Below are 16632 nucleotides of genomic sequence, written 5' to 3' on the forward strand. Positions count from 1 at the left end.
CCGTTTCCAAATTGCTTGAAGAGCTTGAAAGGCTGGTAATATGTTCTTGAAGCTTGGTTAGCCGTCATTTCATTCTGATTCTCAGCTCAGGGGAACAGTAATGATAACACAAAGGTGGACACGGGAACTTCGTCTAATTTCGTAGTTCATCCTGGTTTGGGACTCATGTAAGGGGACACTCACTCCAAGTGTTGACTTTTCCATTGCCAATTTAAACAATCGAATGACCACAAGCCTGATTTGGTCATCATCCACACTGCTACCCGCGATGAATAGGGCCCACAAGGGCCATGAAACGTTCAGTCTCGTGGATCGCGTCAGCACGTCTCCTACAAGTTCTAGAATCCTCGCGATGTACTGCTTCCTCTCTTCGACTTGAGCTGCTTGCTCTGCCCCTTGAGTTGTAGTTCCGCTCTGAGATTGAGTGTATGAATTGTACATCATTTCGTGAAGTAACGTTAGGGCGGCAAGTCGTCCAGCTTCTGCCGTACTGCGCATGTCTTCTGCCACTTGAGGATCGGATATTTCAATGCCAGGGGAAACAAACTGCTTCAGGTTGTCGAGGCTGAGGGCCAAACGTTGAGCCTTGGCCAAAAGCTTTGCGCTTAGAGAGTCTTCTTGACCCAATGACCGAGCTTCACGTTCAAGGTCTGATATCTCATTTATGAGCAATAGGAGGCTGTTGCTCAGACCAGAGTAAGGGTCGATCTGGTCAAGTGTTTCTTCATTCATAATCAGAGAAAGATTCTCGGTTGATGTCCATGATGAACTGGCGGAATTTGGTAAGCAATGGCCAAGTACCTCTTCAACTGGAAACACAGTTTTGGCAATGACAAGGTGATACACCAAGTACCGGCAACAAAGTCTATAAAGGTAGTCATAAACGTAACCAGTTTCTGACAAACCTTGTCGCTCTTGGATGATGTCTCTGAAGAGAGTGAAGTGGACCATCCACACCGACCCTCGTTCACAAGCCAGCTGTCTCCTGTCAGAAACTCTGAGAGACTACCATTACGTCCAGCATCATTAATACGTACCTCCATAGAACAGAGCATCACAGCAAGTAACATCATATCACCAGGGTCAGATGACCTTTTCACAATCTCCAAGACCAGCCTTCGATATTCTGATGCGAGCTTTAGAATACTTGAATCTGTCTGTGACCAAAGGTAGGCGGTCACCATGAGAATGCCGAGGGCAACAGCTGGTGAAGATAAACCTTGCAAGAAAATGTATTGACGAGGATCATATTCATCGTCACGGCGAACGTGTGTCTCGTCCGTTGAAACGACAGCGTGGTAGTAATCGAACAGCATTTTATCTGTATTGACCGAGCGAGCGCCGATGGTGTCACACAGAGAGGAGAGACAGCTGATGTTGGACGCAAACTTCATGTCCGGGGAGGTAACTTGGGGAGGGATTGATGGCCATTGTCGGTCACTATTTTGAGTCTGTGAGAGCCAATTCTGAACGTCAGATGTCGTTGTGTTGAGGAAGGCCTCAGCACAAGTCCCTTGTAAGAACTTATGTGATTGTTTCGAGGTTGGCATGGGATGGGCATTTTGCTTCCGTAGGGTTTCGGCTTTAGACCAAATTCCAGCACGACCGTGGCTTTTCCCGGCTGAGATGCTGTCGTCCTCCCAAACAAGAGCCAACGTATAAATACATTCTGCGCCAGAAACAGTGCACCGATTGCAAACAGGTCGTCCTTCTAGCTACAGCATTAGCAAGTTGTTCTGGCAAATCCAGCCAGATGGAGAGGGGAAAGGGAATACCATCACATTTCAAGTGCCGTTCCTTGCACTTCTTGCATCCAGACCGTGCTCGATGGCCCTGTGCCATCGTCATATACGGGTAATCGTTGCACCTCTGGCGGAAATTTCTAAATTGTAGCCAGCAGTGTTTATAGACGTGAAACCAGCAACAAGAAAAGTGTAAAAGAGTTTGAGCAGATGTCGGATTTACGTATCGAGGTAGTGAAGATGGGTAAGAGGGCGCTCGGACTTGGTGGAGGGATTCTCGGGGGGTATCCTTGGAGCCGAAAGCCTTGATCAGAGGGGTCTTGGTGGCTGAATTTAGGCCGCTCGGCCATAAGCCCATGGGCTGGGCTGGGCGGCTCTGAAATGTCCTTATCGCTGACAGGAACCATTATACAGTAGATCCCGCCTTTCGGCGGCTGTGCGTTGTAGTGGCAAACTTTGAACGGCAGAGGTTCTCATTATCTACGACAGGATGAGCAGCTCTTACGAGGATTATGTGATGATCATCAAAGTGGCAAAAGTCGCGAGTCACATGGTATCATCTGCCGGTTCATATCTAAAGTTCCAACAGGCTGAGCGATCCTGAGGATTGCATCTTACATATCGTTCGTGGAAATATACTACCTAATGCAGTCGTTCCACATCAAATATCAGGGCCAGGCATGACTGGCATACGGCTCAAGATATCCAGCCCCAGCCTGCTGCAGATGACCATCCCAGAGAGCCTTGATAACACTCATGTCAGTATCTTCTCAACGAATTAAACGTTCAGATGCAACGCAGTCAAGGACGCTTACCCAGTCAATCTCATCACTAACATCATTCAAATCGTCCAGCATGCTTAGAGATGAGAGGAACTCGTCTCTCACTTCGGTGATGCCCTGAATGGGCGGATGCGAAGACTGAAAGAAATCGGTTCTGGAAGCGGGAGGCCTTTCTTCGAGATTTTCCAGGATTCTCGAGTTCCTGTGTTTGTCCGAGGAGCGGACATTGCAATCGCTTGACGTATGTGGCTCTGTATCACCCAATTTTCGAAGCTCTGAGACCGAATTATCATTCTGTGATCCATTCACACGAATGACAGAACAATCTTGTTGCACCTTATCCAGCACGAACTTGACTAGGTCAACAGTCTTTCCAATTTCCTTGACTTCGCTACCCCATTCCTTCCAAACAAGATACGATTCTTCAAGCACGCCTTGCAAATGCTCCAAAGACAGAGTGCTTTCAGCAAGTTCCGCAGGTCGTTCTGCAACAGTCTTTAATCTTGCTAGAGATCTCACTCCCAGGCAAATAATCATGACAGCCAAAAGGAAATCAAATCGGGCCATTGAGGTGACCTTCCACTTATGACCCCAGAGGATTCCAGCAGGCTGCGACTCCCGGTAGAGGAAGGACTGATGTCGGACTATTTTTGACGCAGCTTCCAGACAAACCTTCCATGACACAAGGTCACTATGTTTCATGAATCGTCGATGCAGGACGCATCGAGCCTTTTGGAAAAGAAGGTCTAGCATCAACCGACGAATGATAACCATTGGGGAATCTGTCACTGTGTAATTGTGTTGATGTTTCAGATTTGTCGGAATTGCTTCGTATGTCTGGCTGAGCAGGCCATCGAGCTCAACGACTTTGCTATAAGATAGCATTGTGGTAGCCATAACATGCTCCTGGATCTCTCCAAGAACACTGGCGAGTCGTGACCTTGCAAGAACATAAGCAGCATTTGCGGATCCAGGTTCGGGCCTTGACGGAGGAAGGACTGTGATAGTTGGGTACAAGTCCTCATCAAACAAATTGCGCGGTTCTTTCGTGTCCGTTGTAGAAGGATGGATTAACCGGGGAAGACCAACGTCCAGTGAGAGTGTTATGTCCTGCTGCACAATAAGGTTCCAGACTCGTCGTCTCATTTCCCCAGCGAAAATCGAAATGTTCGTGTAGTGCGATGGATCCCGATGATAGCCTACTCTCATCGCGGTGCGTATCGTCGTCGTCAAGACTAGGTTCAACCCAAAACTTGTGCTGTCACTGCGCAGGAGTTCGCAATATAGATACAGCATGAGTGCCTCAACTGTATGGGCACTTGGTCTGGCGTAATTTGCAACAATAAGGCTCTTTGCGCTTTGTCGACGAAAGTGTGAGGCCGTGTCATGACCCTGAGACATGGGTCCGTTCGGATACTCGGAAAATTCAGAGCCCAAAGACATCAAGCTGAAAAGAACAGAGATCCAATTCGCTGAAACGGCATCTTGGTGGTCCCAGAAATGTTCATACTAACCGAAGCAATTAGCCAAGTAAGAGATACACATCGTAACGGAACTCCCACATACCTGAGCCTGGAATGTTGGTGCATGGAGGGTAACTTGAGGCTTCTTGTTAGTCATCGGTCCTCTTTTGCACAAAGGTTATACGTCTAAGGCTTACATCCGACGCCAGGAATCGATTGGAAGGCTTTGGAAATGAGTCTGTCGACCTGGAGTTTGTTGGGAATCGAAGCCAAGAGCTCAGGAAACGTCAGGCCAGTGTAAGATCCTGAGAACAAATCTGGTAGATTATTCGACAATGTGAGATGGTTGCCGTCGTATGATTTTGGCGTGCTTCCATGCGATAACTGGTCTGCTGCTAACTAGTTTACGACGGTCCGTCAATAAGAGGGAGAAACCTCCATACAGCAAGAAAGACTCACCTTGTCTGCTAAGACCGCCCAATGCTCACCACCTATGTAGTTGGTCTCATCTGGGTTGACGTCGATTCGCCCGCAGGAGCCTTCGGCCACGTTATCCCAAGTGGAAGACGGAGCTTGTGGGCGTTGATCGATGTGCTCTGATTCAGTGGTCGTCAAAGCTTTCGAACGTTGCGATAAGTGAACACCACTCGAACGGGCTTGAGGGCTGTTTGGTGTCGCAGTCGGCCGTAGCGGAGCATAGATACACGTAGATTCTGCATTTCGGCTATGACATCTCTCGCATGGTTTGTATCTGTCACACCTGACTCTAAAGTATCAAGCATGTCAGTGAGTCGAGCTGCGGCCTGAGACGATGGATCGGGCGTGGTGGAACATACTTTCGCGCCCTACAAGGGTTGCAAGACAATTGCTGTTTCTCACGTCGACGGCGTTGCCGTTTCAACACCTCGGATCGGGTCAGCTCCTGCTCGTTCGCCATGAGAGCAGCAGCCCCGAGATTTCAAGATTGGGATCCAACTTCATTGACCAGGCACCAACAGATTATTGCTGTCTCGTCCTCGGACGCGCCAATTTGAGGTCGGAATAATGCCAAGGAGTAGATTAGACTTGCTATTTGGATTGGTTCTTGTCACGGCTGTGAGCCTCGAGTTTCGAGAATTGTAGCTTTCGTATTGCCGTGATGCATGTATGACCTGAGTTATTTGATACGGTATCGGAGCTACGAATTTGAGCGAGGCCTAGATGCGAGAAAGTCATGTATGGACGTGCGTTCGAGACCCGCTTAAGGCCGACCCTCCGACGCTCCGACCATCCGACCATCCGACCCTCCGACGATGCAACCCGTCCCGGAAACTCGCATGGGCCCCAATATTTCGAATGATTCAACACTCACAGGATATTATGGTTGCTTGAGCTTCTTGGCAGTAGATAAGCAAGTACAATTTTGAGGTGGTGAGATAAATGATTAATGTCAAGATAGGACTATTTGGGACGACTAGGACATCTCGTAAGTTTACACCTCCCGCAGTAATGCCACAACCCATCATCGGTGACTGCTAGTAGTCCCACCCTTCCTGACGTCAGGAGATGGCTATCCATAAAAGGACATCTCGGGTAGATTGTGACGGCCATTGTCTCCTTCTATCGCTACGGAATTTTGTTCGCAATCGATGGCAACTACCCAGAGTCGCACAAGTTCATTTGAATCATTCCTCCACCTATGGAACCATGATTAACTTGATCTTGCCACGAAACGAACTGAATTGACAGGAATTTCACGGGTGACTCACCCGTGCATTGTGCCCCTTTGGATGTATACATCTCCTGGTTTGACACTAGTAACCTGTATATTGTCTTCCAAAACACTGCCCTCCTTGAAGGACGTGGCAGGAGTCAACACACTCAGTTCTCCTTGAAATAGAAAGATGTATTCGAGTGAATTTGTTCGATGCTATCGTATATTTTTAGCCACCTGCTTTGTTGAAGGCAGAGAAAGGTGAATTGTGCATCACATACAAATGGTATCTGGGCGCCAGGCAGGAAATCAATATATCTCACAATAGCACCATTTTTCACGATGGCTGCCGGCGGAGCTAGTGGTGCAAGATCTAGATCCTTTCTATACCAAATTCTCAGTAAGTATCATCACCACGTACCTCATATAGAGACGCGAATACGTACATTCCATTGTTGTTCGACCCCGGCATGGATGTCAGTGTAGCAGCAGGACCGGTCTCACCGAGCCCTGGGTATGCGACAGTATCAACCGTGGCAATATCAATCTGTACAGCCGGCTCCGCCGTGGCGAGACCAGACAGCGTTGCTGGCAATGGACCATTAAAGCTGGTTATTACTCTGGGGGCCATCTCGATCAGACTGAATTTGAATTTACAAATCAAAGCACAAGGTAACGGATGTAGTGTCTGGTCAAGGTATTGTGCGAGTGATCGAAGGGTATATATAGAAAGAATCAAGGTTGATTTTCATCCATTCCTGGTACTCGGACGGTCGAGCTACAGTGCAGACGTACTCCTTATCAAGGTAAGATCCATGGGCACAAATAAAATGCATAATGAGCCGGCACCGAGTCTTGCCGGATAATCTTCAGCATTCCTCTCTTAACCGCGCTAATCACACTAGAAGTCTATTGGAGGGTTATGATATAGTGAACGAAGATATTGAACCGAGTAACAACCTGTGATGCTGGTAAACTACATCCTACCCATTTGCCAGGGGCTCTGCATTTTGGGTCACACAAGTCTCACAGTCGGGCTTGCTCTGCTTGAGTCAGTCTGCGCCTGGGCGGGCCTCCGCGGCTTCCGTCCCCTTTCGTTACAGCCTCTGAACTTGGTCGCCAGGCCCATTTCACTCGCTGCGCCCGAGATGCCTTCCCTTCGATGCTATCTACAATACGCTGGCCGAGTACTGGCAAGAACTTGAATGCGCTAGTCTAGCAGTTAGCAATGCGGACTTTTCGGACACGCAACGATTGCTTACTGTCCGCTGCCTCCAGTGGCAACAAAGAGGTTCTTGTAGTCGGTATGGTAATCGACCACGAAATCTCCCCTTCGTGTGTCCGTGTACCAGCACAAACGTGCGCGAAAAAAGGGGCGGTCCTTGAACTTTGGGAGTAGTATGGAGAGTGCACCTCGGAGAGCCTTTTCTGCGTCGTCGGGAATGAAGTGAGACGCCGCATTGTCGTGAAGTAACTGTGGTGCAGAAACCTCCGTCGCATGGGAGTGGCTTTTTCGTAAAGCTTCATAGCCATATCCGTGTCTGGCCAGCTTCAGAATGTTTGTGCCCGGACTAGGAGGAAACATAAACACGCCTGATGTGAAATCCATGACCACAGGGCACCCGTCCAGTTCTTTCGCCTCTTCAGCTGTGAGTTGTATGAAGCCAACAGGCTGGGAGGCTGAAACGCTGATGCCGTCCATATTCAGCAGATGGGGACTCCACGCTCCCGTTGCCATGATCACAAAGTCAGCTTCCACAGTCACATTGGACAGTGTTTGTAAACCCGTGATGACTCCTTTTTCTCCAGTGAGAAACCCTGTGACTGTGCCTAGTTTTCCGGAAACAAAGCTCACTCTCTGCTTTGCACACTGTCTGGCGATGTATTCAATACTCTCCTCAGCGTTAGCCCAGCCCCCTTCAGCGTTGAGATAGCCTCCAAGGTTTGAAAGATCTCCATGCAGAGCAGGAAACCGGTCTTTGATCTTACCCCCCTCGAGTGGCTCGAACGTTTTGTTTAATGCTTCCAAATTCTGCTTAGAAGCGCTTAAATATGGATGAATCTTCCCTTGGGCAACTCCTAAAAACCCCGACTTGTAGAAGAATGGTCTATACTCTCCCTCCCACGCTGTCAAAGCTTCTTGGGCAAGCTGAGAGTAAAACTCGTCTGCATAATCAGGGCGAATGATGCGGGAAATGTCGACGCTGGTTCCATCAAGAACAGGTGGAGGGTAACGATCAAGCACTGTTATATTCTCGTAACCTCGTTTAGAAAGTTCTCGAGCAGTTGAGAGTCCAAAAACCCCGGCTCCTACAATGACAATTTTGTCAGTGGTCTTGATCCGTGGTGGAAGTGCCATGGTGATTCTTCTTGGATATGGTTGGTGTATGCCACCTTCCGAAATTTCTATATTATAAGAAAAGCAGTATCGATATTAAAAAATGGAATGCTCAAGCTGAAGACATCCTTCGCCCTTGTTGTCAACTCCTGATGTTGTTCGGAAAAGTTTATTGGTGGACCGACCATCCGGGCCGACCGTCCGACAGCACCTTATCTTAAGCACAAGGCAGATTTGTTACAGAACTCATCTAACTGTTCCATACCTGGTCTAAGAGCCTGCGGCATTGACGCGGACGTATGTAGGGACGAGCTAAATAGCCTAGAAGTGGACAAACCACCGAGTTATGTATTCATGAAACTTTTGTGAAGTCCGTTCATAAACAATCTTTGAGGCTCCACTGGCAGTACCTTGGGCATCGTGATTGAAGAGGCAGACGACTCCAAGGTGGACAAGGACTAACTTTCTACGTGGCAATCGCTCAGACTTAAAAGTGACATCGCATCCCATATAGTTCTACTTTGGTTAAGGGATTCCTACTATATCAATTGTGCTATTGTAGACTGCCTTTCAGAGACCCTTAAGATATGCCTGTCATGGATCAGGATGTTAAACGACACCCCTCAACTGGGATCTCAGTTCTAGTTGTGGGGGCTGGAATTGCCGGAGCTATGTCTGCGCTTGAATGCTGGAGACGAGGCTGTGAGGTCCAGATCATTGAGAAACAACCCGGCATTGATCCAGCAGGTAGACAAGGGCAAGCTGCGTCCACAACGGAAGGAGACTGACCACACTCCACAGGGGACCATTTCACGATTGGGCCCAGTGCCCTCCGTACCTTCGCTCACTGGCCATTTCTCGAGGCAGAGAACGAAAGGATTGCCTATGAGCATCTGTTGGGATACCATAGGCAGAATGGAGAGGCTGTTCTGCCGCCAAGCAAGATAGATATAGGATCGACAACAACCAAGGATGGTGAGGTGAAGCCTAACAGAGTTTATCGTCACCATCGCCCTCGATTCGCAGAGATGCTATTAAAACAACTCGATCGGATTGGAATTTCCGTACAGTACAACCATAAAGTGGTCGAGTACTATGAAAACGCCGATACTGGGAAGGGAGGTGTCAAGCTCGAAGACGGAAAGACAATCGAGGCAGACCTCGTTATTGCAGCTGATGGTGTTGGAACAAAGTCTCACAAGCTTATCAGTGGCCACGAGGTGAGAGCCAGAAGCAGCGGATATGCGATGTATCGAACGTGTTTCCCTATTGAGCACGCCATGAAAGACCCATTAGTCGTGGAACGTTGGCCATATCCTGCCAACGGACCACCATCTGTATTTGAACTTTGGGCAGGGTATGGCATGCTGTGGAGATGGTATATCCAAAGTTGACAAATCTTCTAGGCCCGATATGTCACTCTATGTCTGGAACACTGGAGATTATTTCTTTTGGGCAATGGTCCATCCGGTACTTTTTGTCCCTCAATTAACTTCGAGATTCTAGCACTTTTGGCTGATCCAACTATGTCTAGGATGATGGAACGGCACAAGAGTCCTGGCACAACTTCACTCCTGTTGAGAAAGTCAGGGACTACATCACTGAAAAGGGATGGCCTGAAATCACTCGTCGGATGGTCATGGTCACGCCATCGGGCAAGGTAATAGATTGGAAACTTTTGTGGAGAGACCCACAAGAAAAATGGTACTCCCCAGCTGGGAGGGTGATACAGGCTGGAGACAGTGCACATACATTTTTGCCCAGCTCAGGGAATGGTGGCACTCAAGGAGTTGAGGATGCTACTTCACTTGCCGCATGTCTCGAGCTAGCAGGAAAAGACAACATACCATTAGCTCTCAAAGTTCACAACAAACTCCGGTGAGAAGGGCTTTGCAGTTCCACGACAGCACTCCATGTTTGTCAACTTACTAACTATTCGAATCAGCTTTGAACGCGTCGCATGTTGTCAACGGCTCGGTGTTAGCAATCAGAATGCGGTGACGAAAACAGACTGGGATGCAGTCAAGAAAAACCCAAAGGTTCTCACAAATCGACATGGACAATGGATCTATCACCATAACCCAGAAGAATACGCCGTGGACAATTTCAAAGCATGTTTAAATCACATCGTTAACGGCGCGCCCTTCCAGAACACTAACACGCCACCCGGCTATGTTCACACACCATGGAAGATTGAGGATCTGCTGGATGCTCAAGCACGAGGGGAAGATGATGTTACTGGTGACTGGTCATAACTTATGTTGCATTGCTCGTCGTACAGGGAGAAAAGGCCTCTCCACAAGTTCGTGGCATATAGTGTTCCACTCCATAGTCAGACTCTCAACCAATTACTCATGTCAATAGCTCAAAAGCGTTGTGGTGTTGCTAAATACAGGAAGACTTTAGTAGAAGAAAGTGACGTCTGTATGTGACCAACTTCTCAACAGGCAGGCTGAGCTTCCACCCTGTCTTTAAATACAGCCCACTTCTCTGGGTTGCCTGCTCCCCTGATGAATCGTTGGGGATATATATCTGACACCGTGGTGTCAACTGCCATGTTTCCAATCTGAATCCAGTACTTCTCTTTCATGGGAAACCGATGGGAGAGCTCCTCCCGAAGTTCGTACGGAGCACTCAATGCGGCCCCAGATGCAAGCGCGCGTAACAGCTTTACAATGTGACCATCGTCGTCCATCGTGTGAGCCTTCTCAAAAAGCGACTCCCAAGTTGTCCGACTGGGATCTTTTGGCTTATAGTTAATGATCTCATCTTCATGGAGCTCCGGCGCAAGGCGGGAAGCATAGTTGATCAGATCAATCCTTCCCTTCCAAGTGACCAGGCGAGCCCTGTTCTCCAGGCTCAGCCAGGTCTGTCGATTGAAGACAGAGTAGAAAATAGACAGATTGACCTGATGCATCAAGAAGAAGTCAATTTTGACCTCCTTGGCTTTGTACTGTGCTGCCCCTGCTGAATAGACATTGACATTGTACATCTCGGCTGTTTTAATGTCGAGATCTGTCGGACTGACTCGCCATTTGGCCGCAATATCAATCAGCTTCGTGGGGGCGTCAGCCAAGATCTCATCATCAAGGTTGTCACCGCCTCGCCAATGCTCTTTGTCCCAAAGCTCGGGGTTGTCCCTGATCTCGCGGAACAGGTCAATCAGAGGCGCATCCTGTTCTGAGCGCACCTCACGTGATCTCTGCTCGGCCTCAAAGAAGAACCTGGCAAAAAAACCGGTGTGGCAGGCGGTTTGAGCCAACGCCTCAGCAATTATGGCAGGCTGCTCAAACTCTACGCCGAAGCCTAGATGAATGATAGGGTGCACAATACCTGAAGCACTCCGGATCAGCAACCCAGTCTATCTCTGCGGCTCATGGATGCTGCTCAACTTACCAGCGTGCAGTCTGATCAACATTTGCTCTGCTAGCTCGGACCCAGAGAACAAGTAGTCATTTGTAACCTTCTGCCACCCTTCGTTCTTCATCTTGCGCTCGAAGAAAGTCCGAAAATCTCCAAAGTAGGTCCCTTCGCCCATCTTGTTCCCCAATAAGCCGAGGAAATATGAGTCATCTTCGAGCTTTTTAATGCGGTCTTCGTTAAGAGGTGAATTGATTCTTTGATATGCAGTATTGGCGTCAAAAGCATGCTGGAGGCGCTCGACTCCGGCGCCCAGGGCATATGCCGTGAGCAAAAAGTGAACTTGGTGGTTGTGATATCCGAGATCGTTCCAGAAAATGTGAAAGTCTCTATGGTTTCTCTGGAGCAGCGACACAGCCCGATTCGCGGCGTCACTGTCGAATCCGGGAGCATTGTAAATCCCACGATTCGAGTCTCTAAGCTGAATCGTCTCTGCCATGATTACAGTGAATGGCCTCAACGCGTGTTCTCTAGCGATGCAGTAGCAAGCGCAAGCCAGTTCTCAAGCTATCTTTCAGCATGTGTTCTCCAAACAGTATCTCGAATTGAGACTCATATACTCTTGTTACGTGAGACCCGAGGCATCGCTGGGGCGGGACAAAATCGAACTCCGAGCACGTGACGCAATGACGGGGTGCGCAGACAGTGGGGCCCTAGAACTGCATTCTTATAATGCTGCCGGCAACCGTGTTGGCCAGGCTTTCAGTGCCTGTTGATGATGCCATTTCGAAAAGAAAGATGGAAAGTTGCAATGCTAGATGATTACCTCCTGTTGATGCAGAAGTTGCGATTTTCTCCGCCTATGATTTCACTGAGGCTAGGCTGTCGTTGATGATTAGGCTCTCACTCCCCACGGGGGAAGTGTTAAGCATTCAGGTCCGACCCGACGTCCGACGTTGATGACTTAAGTGTCCAGTTCCCGAAAGTGCCCCGTGAACTGGAAACAGCCTCTTTACCTAGTTGACTTTGCGCCAATCATGTAGACTCCTATGGTGGGAGATCGTTTGCGCAAACAGCCTGACGGATCGCACTGCCCTGATCACTAGGCCGATAGCCCCTTGGCCTCCTCCCGAGCCCAATCCATCCTGAACATTTGCTCCAATCTGATTCGCGCAAACTTCACAAAGAGCTAATCGCTATTGCGGCATTGTTGGATGTATTTCATGGATCTACGATCCCGTGATCGGACAAGGCTCCCATCGATTGCAAACGGTCACACATTGCCAAGCCACCATTCGGGAACATCTTCTCTTCTTGAGCACTTCATTGTTCACAGGACTAATATGCTATAATCTTGCCATGAGCTACATGAGTTTGGATGCCGTTCAGATGAGAAAAGTGGCTAAAAAATCACCGATAGATCCACTATGCCTGTGAAGCTCGTCATCGCAATCAGCAAGAGAGACGACATCTCGTATGAAGAATTCGACCGATAGTACGCATCTCAACAAAACAAGATCACCTTGAGCCAATCTGGAGGACGCTGACTTTAAAAACAGTTGGTCTGAAGAACATCCATCCACGTGCTACCCGGCATCGGTCTAGATCGTACGATCTAAATCCAGGGTAAGAGCTTAGCTATGGTATTGGGACTAGTCGAATATTGCATGGGTGATTCTAGACCCAGACAGGGATGCTCCAGATAGACGAAACAATCCGAGTTCATTCAAATCCGAATCACCGACAACATCTCCGAACCAGCGTGGAGCCACGAAACTCATCCCCACCCCTCACAATCGGACTATTGTCCAATACTCGATATCTTTGATAACCCTTCTCTGGCTTCGACGGTTAAACTCTGACTTCTGACAGGGACTCCAACTAGAGTGCGAGATCTTGAAAGTCCAAGTACCCTTTGCAAATGAACAAATACATGAACTGAGCCATCACGATTCATTAAATATAAGTAGTCAACTAGTCTTTGGCTATAGAAATATTGTTACTATACCATGGGATCTATTGCAAGGGTTTTACCATACCGGATTGGTGTTGACGTTGGCGGCACCAACACTGACGCCGTTATCGTTGATAGTACGACTAGCAACCGATCCGAATGCGTTATTGCAGCTCACAAAACCCCGACCACATCACCTAACGTCACAGATGGAATTGAGACTGCGGTTCGTCATGTTCTAGAGCAGTCCAAAGTACCTCTCGATCAAATTTCGTCTCTGTCAATCGGCACCACGCACTTTATCAATGCAATCATCGAGCATGATGATCGTCATCTTGCGAAAGTCGCCGTCATTCGATTATCAAAGAGTTTTACTAAAGATGTACCACCATTTTCCAACTTTCCGCCACTTCTCAAGGAGATCATGTATGGCTGGCACACATACGTTGATGGTGGGCTTCATATCGACGGCAGCGAGGAAGCCCCTGTCATAGAGAGTCAAGTGATCGAGGCCTGTCGAACCATTAAAGAGAAGGATCTCACTTCGGTCGTTGTTTGTGGTGTCTTTTCCCCTCTTGATTCAAGTTTCCAACAAGAAGAAAGAGTCCGCAAGATCATCGTGGAACAGTTGCCGGGTATTAGCGTGGTGTGTTCGGCTGACGTCTCGAATCTTGGATTCTTGGAACGTGAAAATGCCTCAATTCTCAACGCTTCAATCCATCGGTTTGCACAAAGGACAGTTCGAGAGTTTCGTGTTGCCATGAAGAGACTTGACTTACGATGCGCATTGTATCTGACCCAGAACGACGGGACATTGATCGATGCCGATGCCGCTGCTAGGCTTCCGATTCGAACATTTTCTTCTGGTCCGACCAATTCGATGAGAGGCGCTGCCTATCTCAGCGGGCTTTACAGGGAAGGCTCGGTCAGCGAGGCATCTATCGTGTGCGACATTGGAGGAACCACAGCAGATGTTGGTATTTTATTACCATCTGGGTACCCGAGGCAATCTTTAGCCAATGTGTCGATCGCAGGAGTTAAGGTAAACTACACGATGCCGCAGGTCGAATCGATTGGGATCGGCGGAGGATCTATAGTCCGTGTTGAGGGCGACAATGTCACCGTTGGTCCGGACTCGGTGGGATTCGCCATTAAACGAGAAGCATTGGCCTTCGGTGGTCGTACCACTACCGCAACAGACATCGCAATTGCATCTGGGACATTGGTAACTGAAGCGATTTCAGCGGGCCCCAACTCCCTCGAAGCGTCTGTGGTACAAAAGGCCCGCCAAGTCATCAAAGCCCGGCTTGAACGCGTGATTGATTTGGTCAAAACATCCGCTCAACCACTCAAGCTGATTTTAGTTGGAGGTGGGTCTATCGTTGCACTTGATGAACTTGAAGGGGTGAAGGATATCGTCAGACCGCCATACTATGACGTGGCAAATGCCGTGGGAGCAGCCACATCAAGAGTCAGTGCAAGTGTTGACATCATTCAAGAAATATCAAAGACGACAATGAAAGAAGCATTAGCTCACGCCTCTAATTTGGCCGTTGAGAAGGCTATTCTCAACGGTGCGGACCCCGCAACAATAGCCATCACAGAGAAAGAATCATTACCTTTACAATATCTTGACCATCGAGTTAGAACGATTGTCAAGGCGGTGGGTGATTTTGTCGCTGTGCCAGAAGTCAACGCTGGTAGCTGGGTTGACGATAAATTGGGCGCCGAAGAAGAGATCCACCTGGAAACCAAACAATACAAAAAGTTAGAACAGCAACAACCGTTAGACATCGATGGTTATCGACCAACAATCATGCGGAACCAGGAGTCAGGGAAAGCCGAGTGGCTAGTTTCTTCAACAGACCTTGAATGGATGTGCGATGGCTGTTATGTTCTAGGATGTGGAGGTGGAGGAACGCCTTATCCGGAGACACTGAAGCTGCAACGCCTTCTGACTGAAGGTTATCGACTGAGAATCATAGATGCAGAGGACTTAGACCCTCAAGCATCCATATACTGTGAGTTTTGGGCTTTGGGTAGCCTTTTCCGGAGTTTACTAACAAAGTTGCTCAGGGGCCGGCAATATGGGATCTCCAGCTGTGCCTCAGGAACGACTATGCGCAAATGAGTCAGTTGAAGCTCTCAAAGAAATGCTGGAGTACTATCACAAAGACTCGTTCGATGCTCTTATCGGCCTTGAAATTGGAGGATCAAACGGGCTGCTACCATTGAGCATTGGCTCCTCCCGAGAGTTTGACCGGCCTGTGGTCGATGCGGACTGGATGGGTGAGGAAACTCTTGATCAAACTCCGTCACTGGTTCATTGCTAATCATCATGAAACCTCCAGGGCGAGCATTTCCCAACTTGTGGCAGGTCACAGTGGCCGTACACGAGAAGAACCAGATTGCTCCATGTGCTATTGCCTCGGGCGATGGAAGAGCGATGATATTGACCAAAGCCACAGACGACCGCAGTATCGATCGATCGCTGAGAGCCCCTGCGATCGAAATGGGGTACTACGTTGGTCTGGCAGCAAAGCCAACTACCACAAATCTTGTTCAGAAGTGGTCGGTCAGAAACACCATGTCGCAGGCCTGGCGCATTGGCCGATGCATTGCTAGAGCAAATCTGAACAACACAGTTGGATCTGTGGCGGAACAAATAATACAAGAGGTGGGAGGACCTACCACAGCCAAGATCTTGTTCCGTGGTAAAATCATCGGGGTCGAACGTCGCCTCTACAAAGGTCATTCGCACGGTGAAGTAGTATTGCAGGCAATACCAGTACATGACGGAGATCCCGTGGAAGATGGGAGCTTGACACCAGCTGTGGCCCATGGTGGCACATTGAGGATTCCATTCATGAATGAAAACCTCATCGCAGAGCATCATCCACCAGGAGGCAAGGCGAGAGTTGTCGCAACTGTACCCGATTTAATCACAGTCCTGGATGCTCAATCAGGACGAGCCTTGGGGGTTCCGGAGTATAAGTATGGAGTAGTGGTCAACGTCCTTGGAATTACTTGCTCGCCCATCTGGGGCCAGACAAAGGCGGGACTGATGGCTGGTGGGCCAGCTGCGTTTGGATTCGATGAGATCACTTATGAACCTCTTGGGACTTATAGTCAACCAAGAAGTGTGATCGAGGAATACGCTACCGGCTTGGACTGAATAGGTAGTAGTAGAATCAAAACGTATCACTGTATCACGTCGGAATAAGAATCAAAGCCTTAGGCAAGAAAGCGGCGGATCTATCAGATATCCGAACACGGACTTGGCAGGGTGACATGGAAAGT

At 48.7% G+C, this 16632-nt stretch overlaps 3 protein-coding genes across 3 annotated transcripts; 1 reads left to right on the forward strand and 2 right to left on the reverse strand.

Moving 5' to 3' along the window:
- Window positions 1-81: 81 nt before the first annotated feature.
- PV10_02939 (uncharacterized protein) lies at window positions 82-1394 on the reverse strand (the record flags this gene model as incomplete). The annotated part of the gene is made up of 2 exons (XM_016367322.1): window positions 82-809; window positions 962-1394. The coding sequence occupies 2 exons, from the start codon at window positions 1392-1394 to the stop codon at window positions 82-84; spliced, it is 1161 nt and encodes a 386-aa protein (XP_016226840.1).
- Window positions 1395-2255: 861 nt separating this feature from the next.
- On the reverse strand, window positions 2256-5140 carry PV10_02940 (uncharacterized protein). The gene is made up of 6 exons (XM_016367323.1): window positions 4824-5140; window positions 4447-4753; window positions 4185-4386; window positions 4091-4122; window positions 2558-4033; window positions 2256-2485 (listed from the first exon to the last, which is right to left on the reverse strand). Exons 1-6 carry the CDS (start codon window positions 4922-4924, stop codon window positions 2411-2413), a joined length of 2193 nt encoding a protein of 730 aa, XP_016226841.1. The 5' UTR covers window positions 4925-5140; the 3' UTR covers window positions 2256-2410.
- A 7601-nt stretch (window positions 5141-12741) lies between these two features.
- On the forward strand, window positions 12742-16507 carry PV10_02941 (uncharacterized protein; the record flags this gene model as incomplete). Its single annotated transcript, XM_016367324.1, has 4 exons — window positions 12742-12873; window positions 12938-15353; window positions 15409-15621; window positions 15684-16507. Exons 2-4 carry the CDS (start codon window positions 13388-13390, stop codon window positions 16505-16507), a joined length of 3003 nt encoding a protein of 1000 aa, XP_016226842.1. The 5' UTR covers window positions 12742-12873; window positions 12938-13387.
- Between the last annotated feature and the right edge of the window lie 125 nt (window positions 16508-16632).

This window comes from Exophiala mesophila, assembly GCF_000836275.1.
Source record: "Exophiala mesophila strain CBS 40295 unplaced genomic scaffold supercont1.2, whole genome shotgun sequence".
Taxonomy (NCBI): domain Eukaryota; kingdom Fungi; phylum Ascomycota; class Eurotiomycetes; order Chaetothyriales; family Herpotrichiellaceae; genus Exophiala; species Exophiala mesophila.

What these genes read in the sequence shown, in the direction of transcription:
- PV10_02940 (XM_016367323.1), bottom strand. Translation starts at nt 4,924, where the DNA reads ATGGCGAACGAGCAGGAGCTGACCCGATCCGAGGTGTTGAAACGGCAA. An exon ending in AACCCTTGTAGGGCGCGAAA is followed by an intron (nt 4,754 to 4,823) that starts GTATGTTCCACC and finishes TTGATACTTTAG; the next exon opens with AGTCAGGTGTGACAGATACA. An exon ending in ATCGATTCCTGGCGTCGGAT is followed by an intron (nt 4,123 to 4,184) that starts GTAAGCCTTAGA and finishes AGAAGCCTCAAG; the next exon opens with TTACCCTCCATGCACCAACA.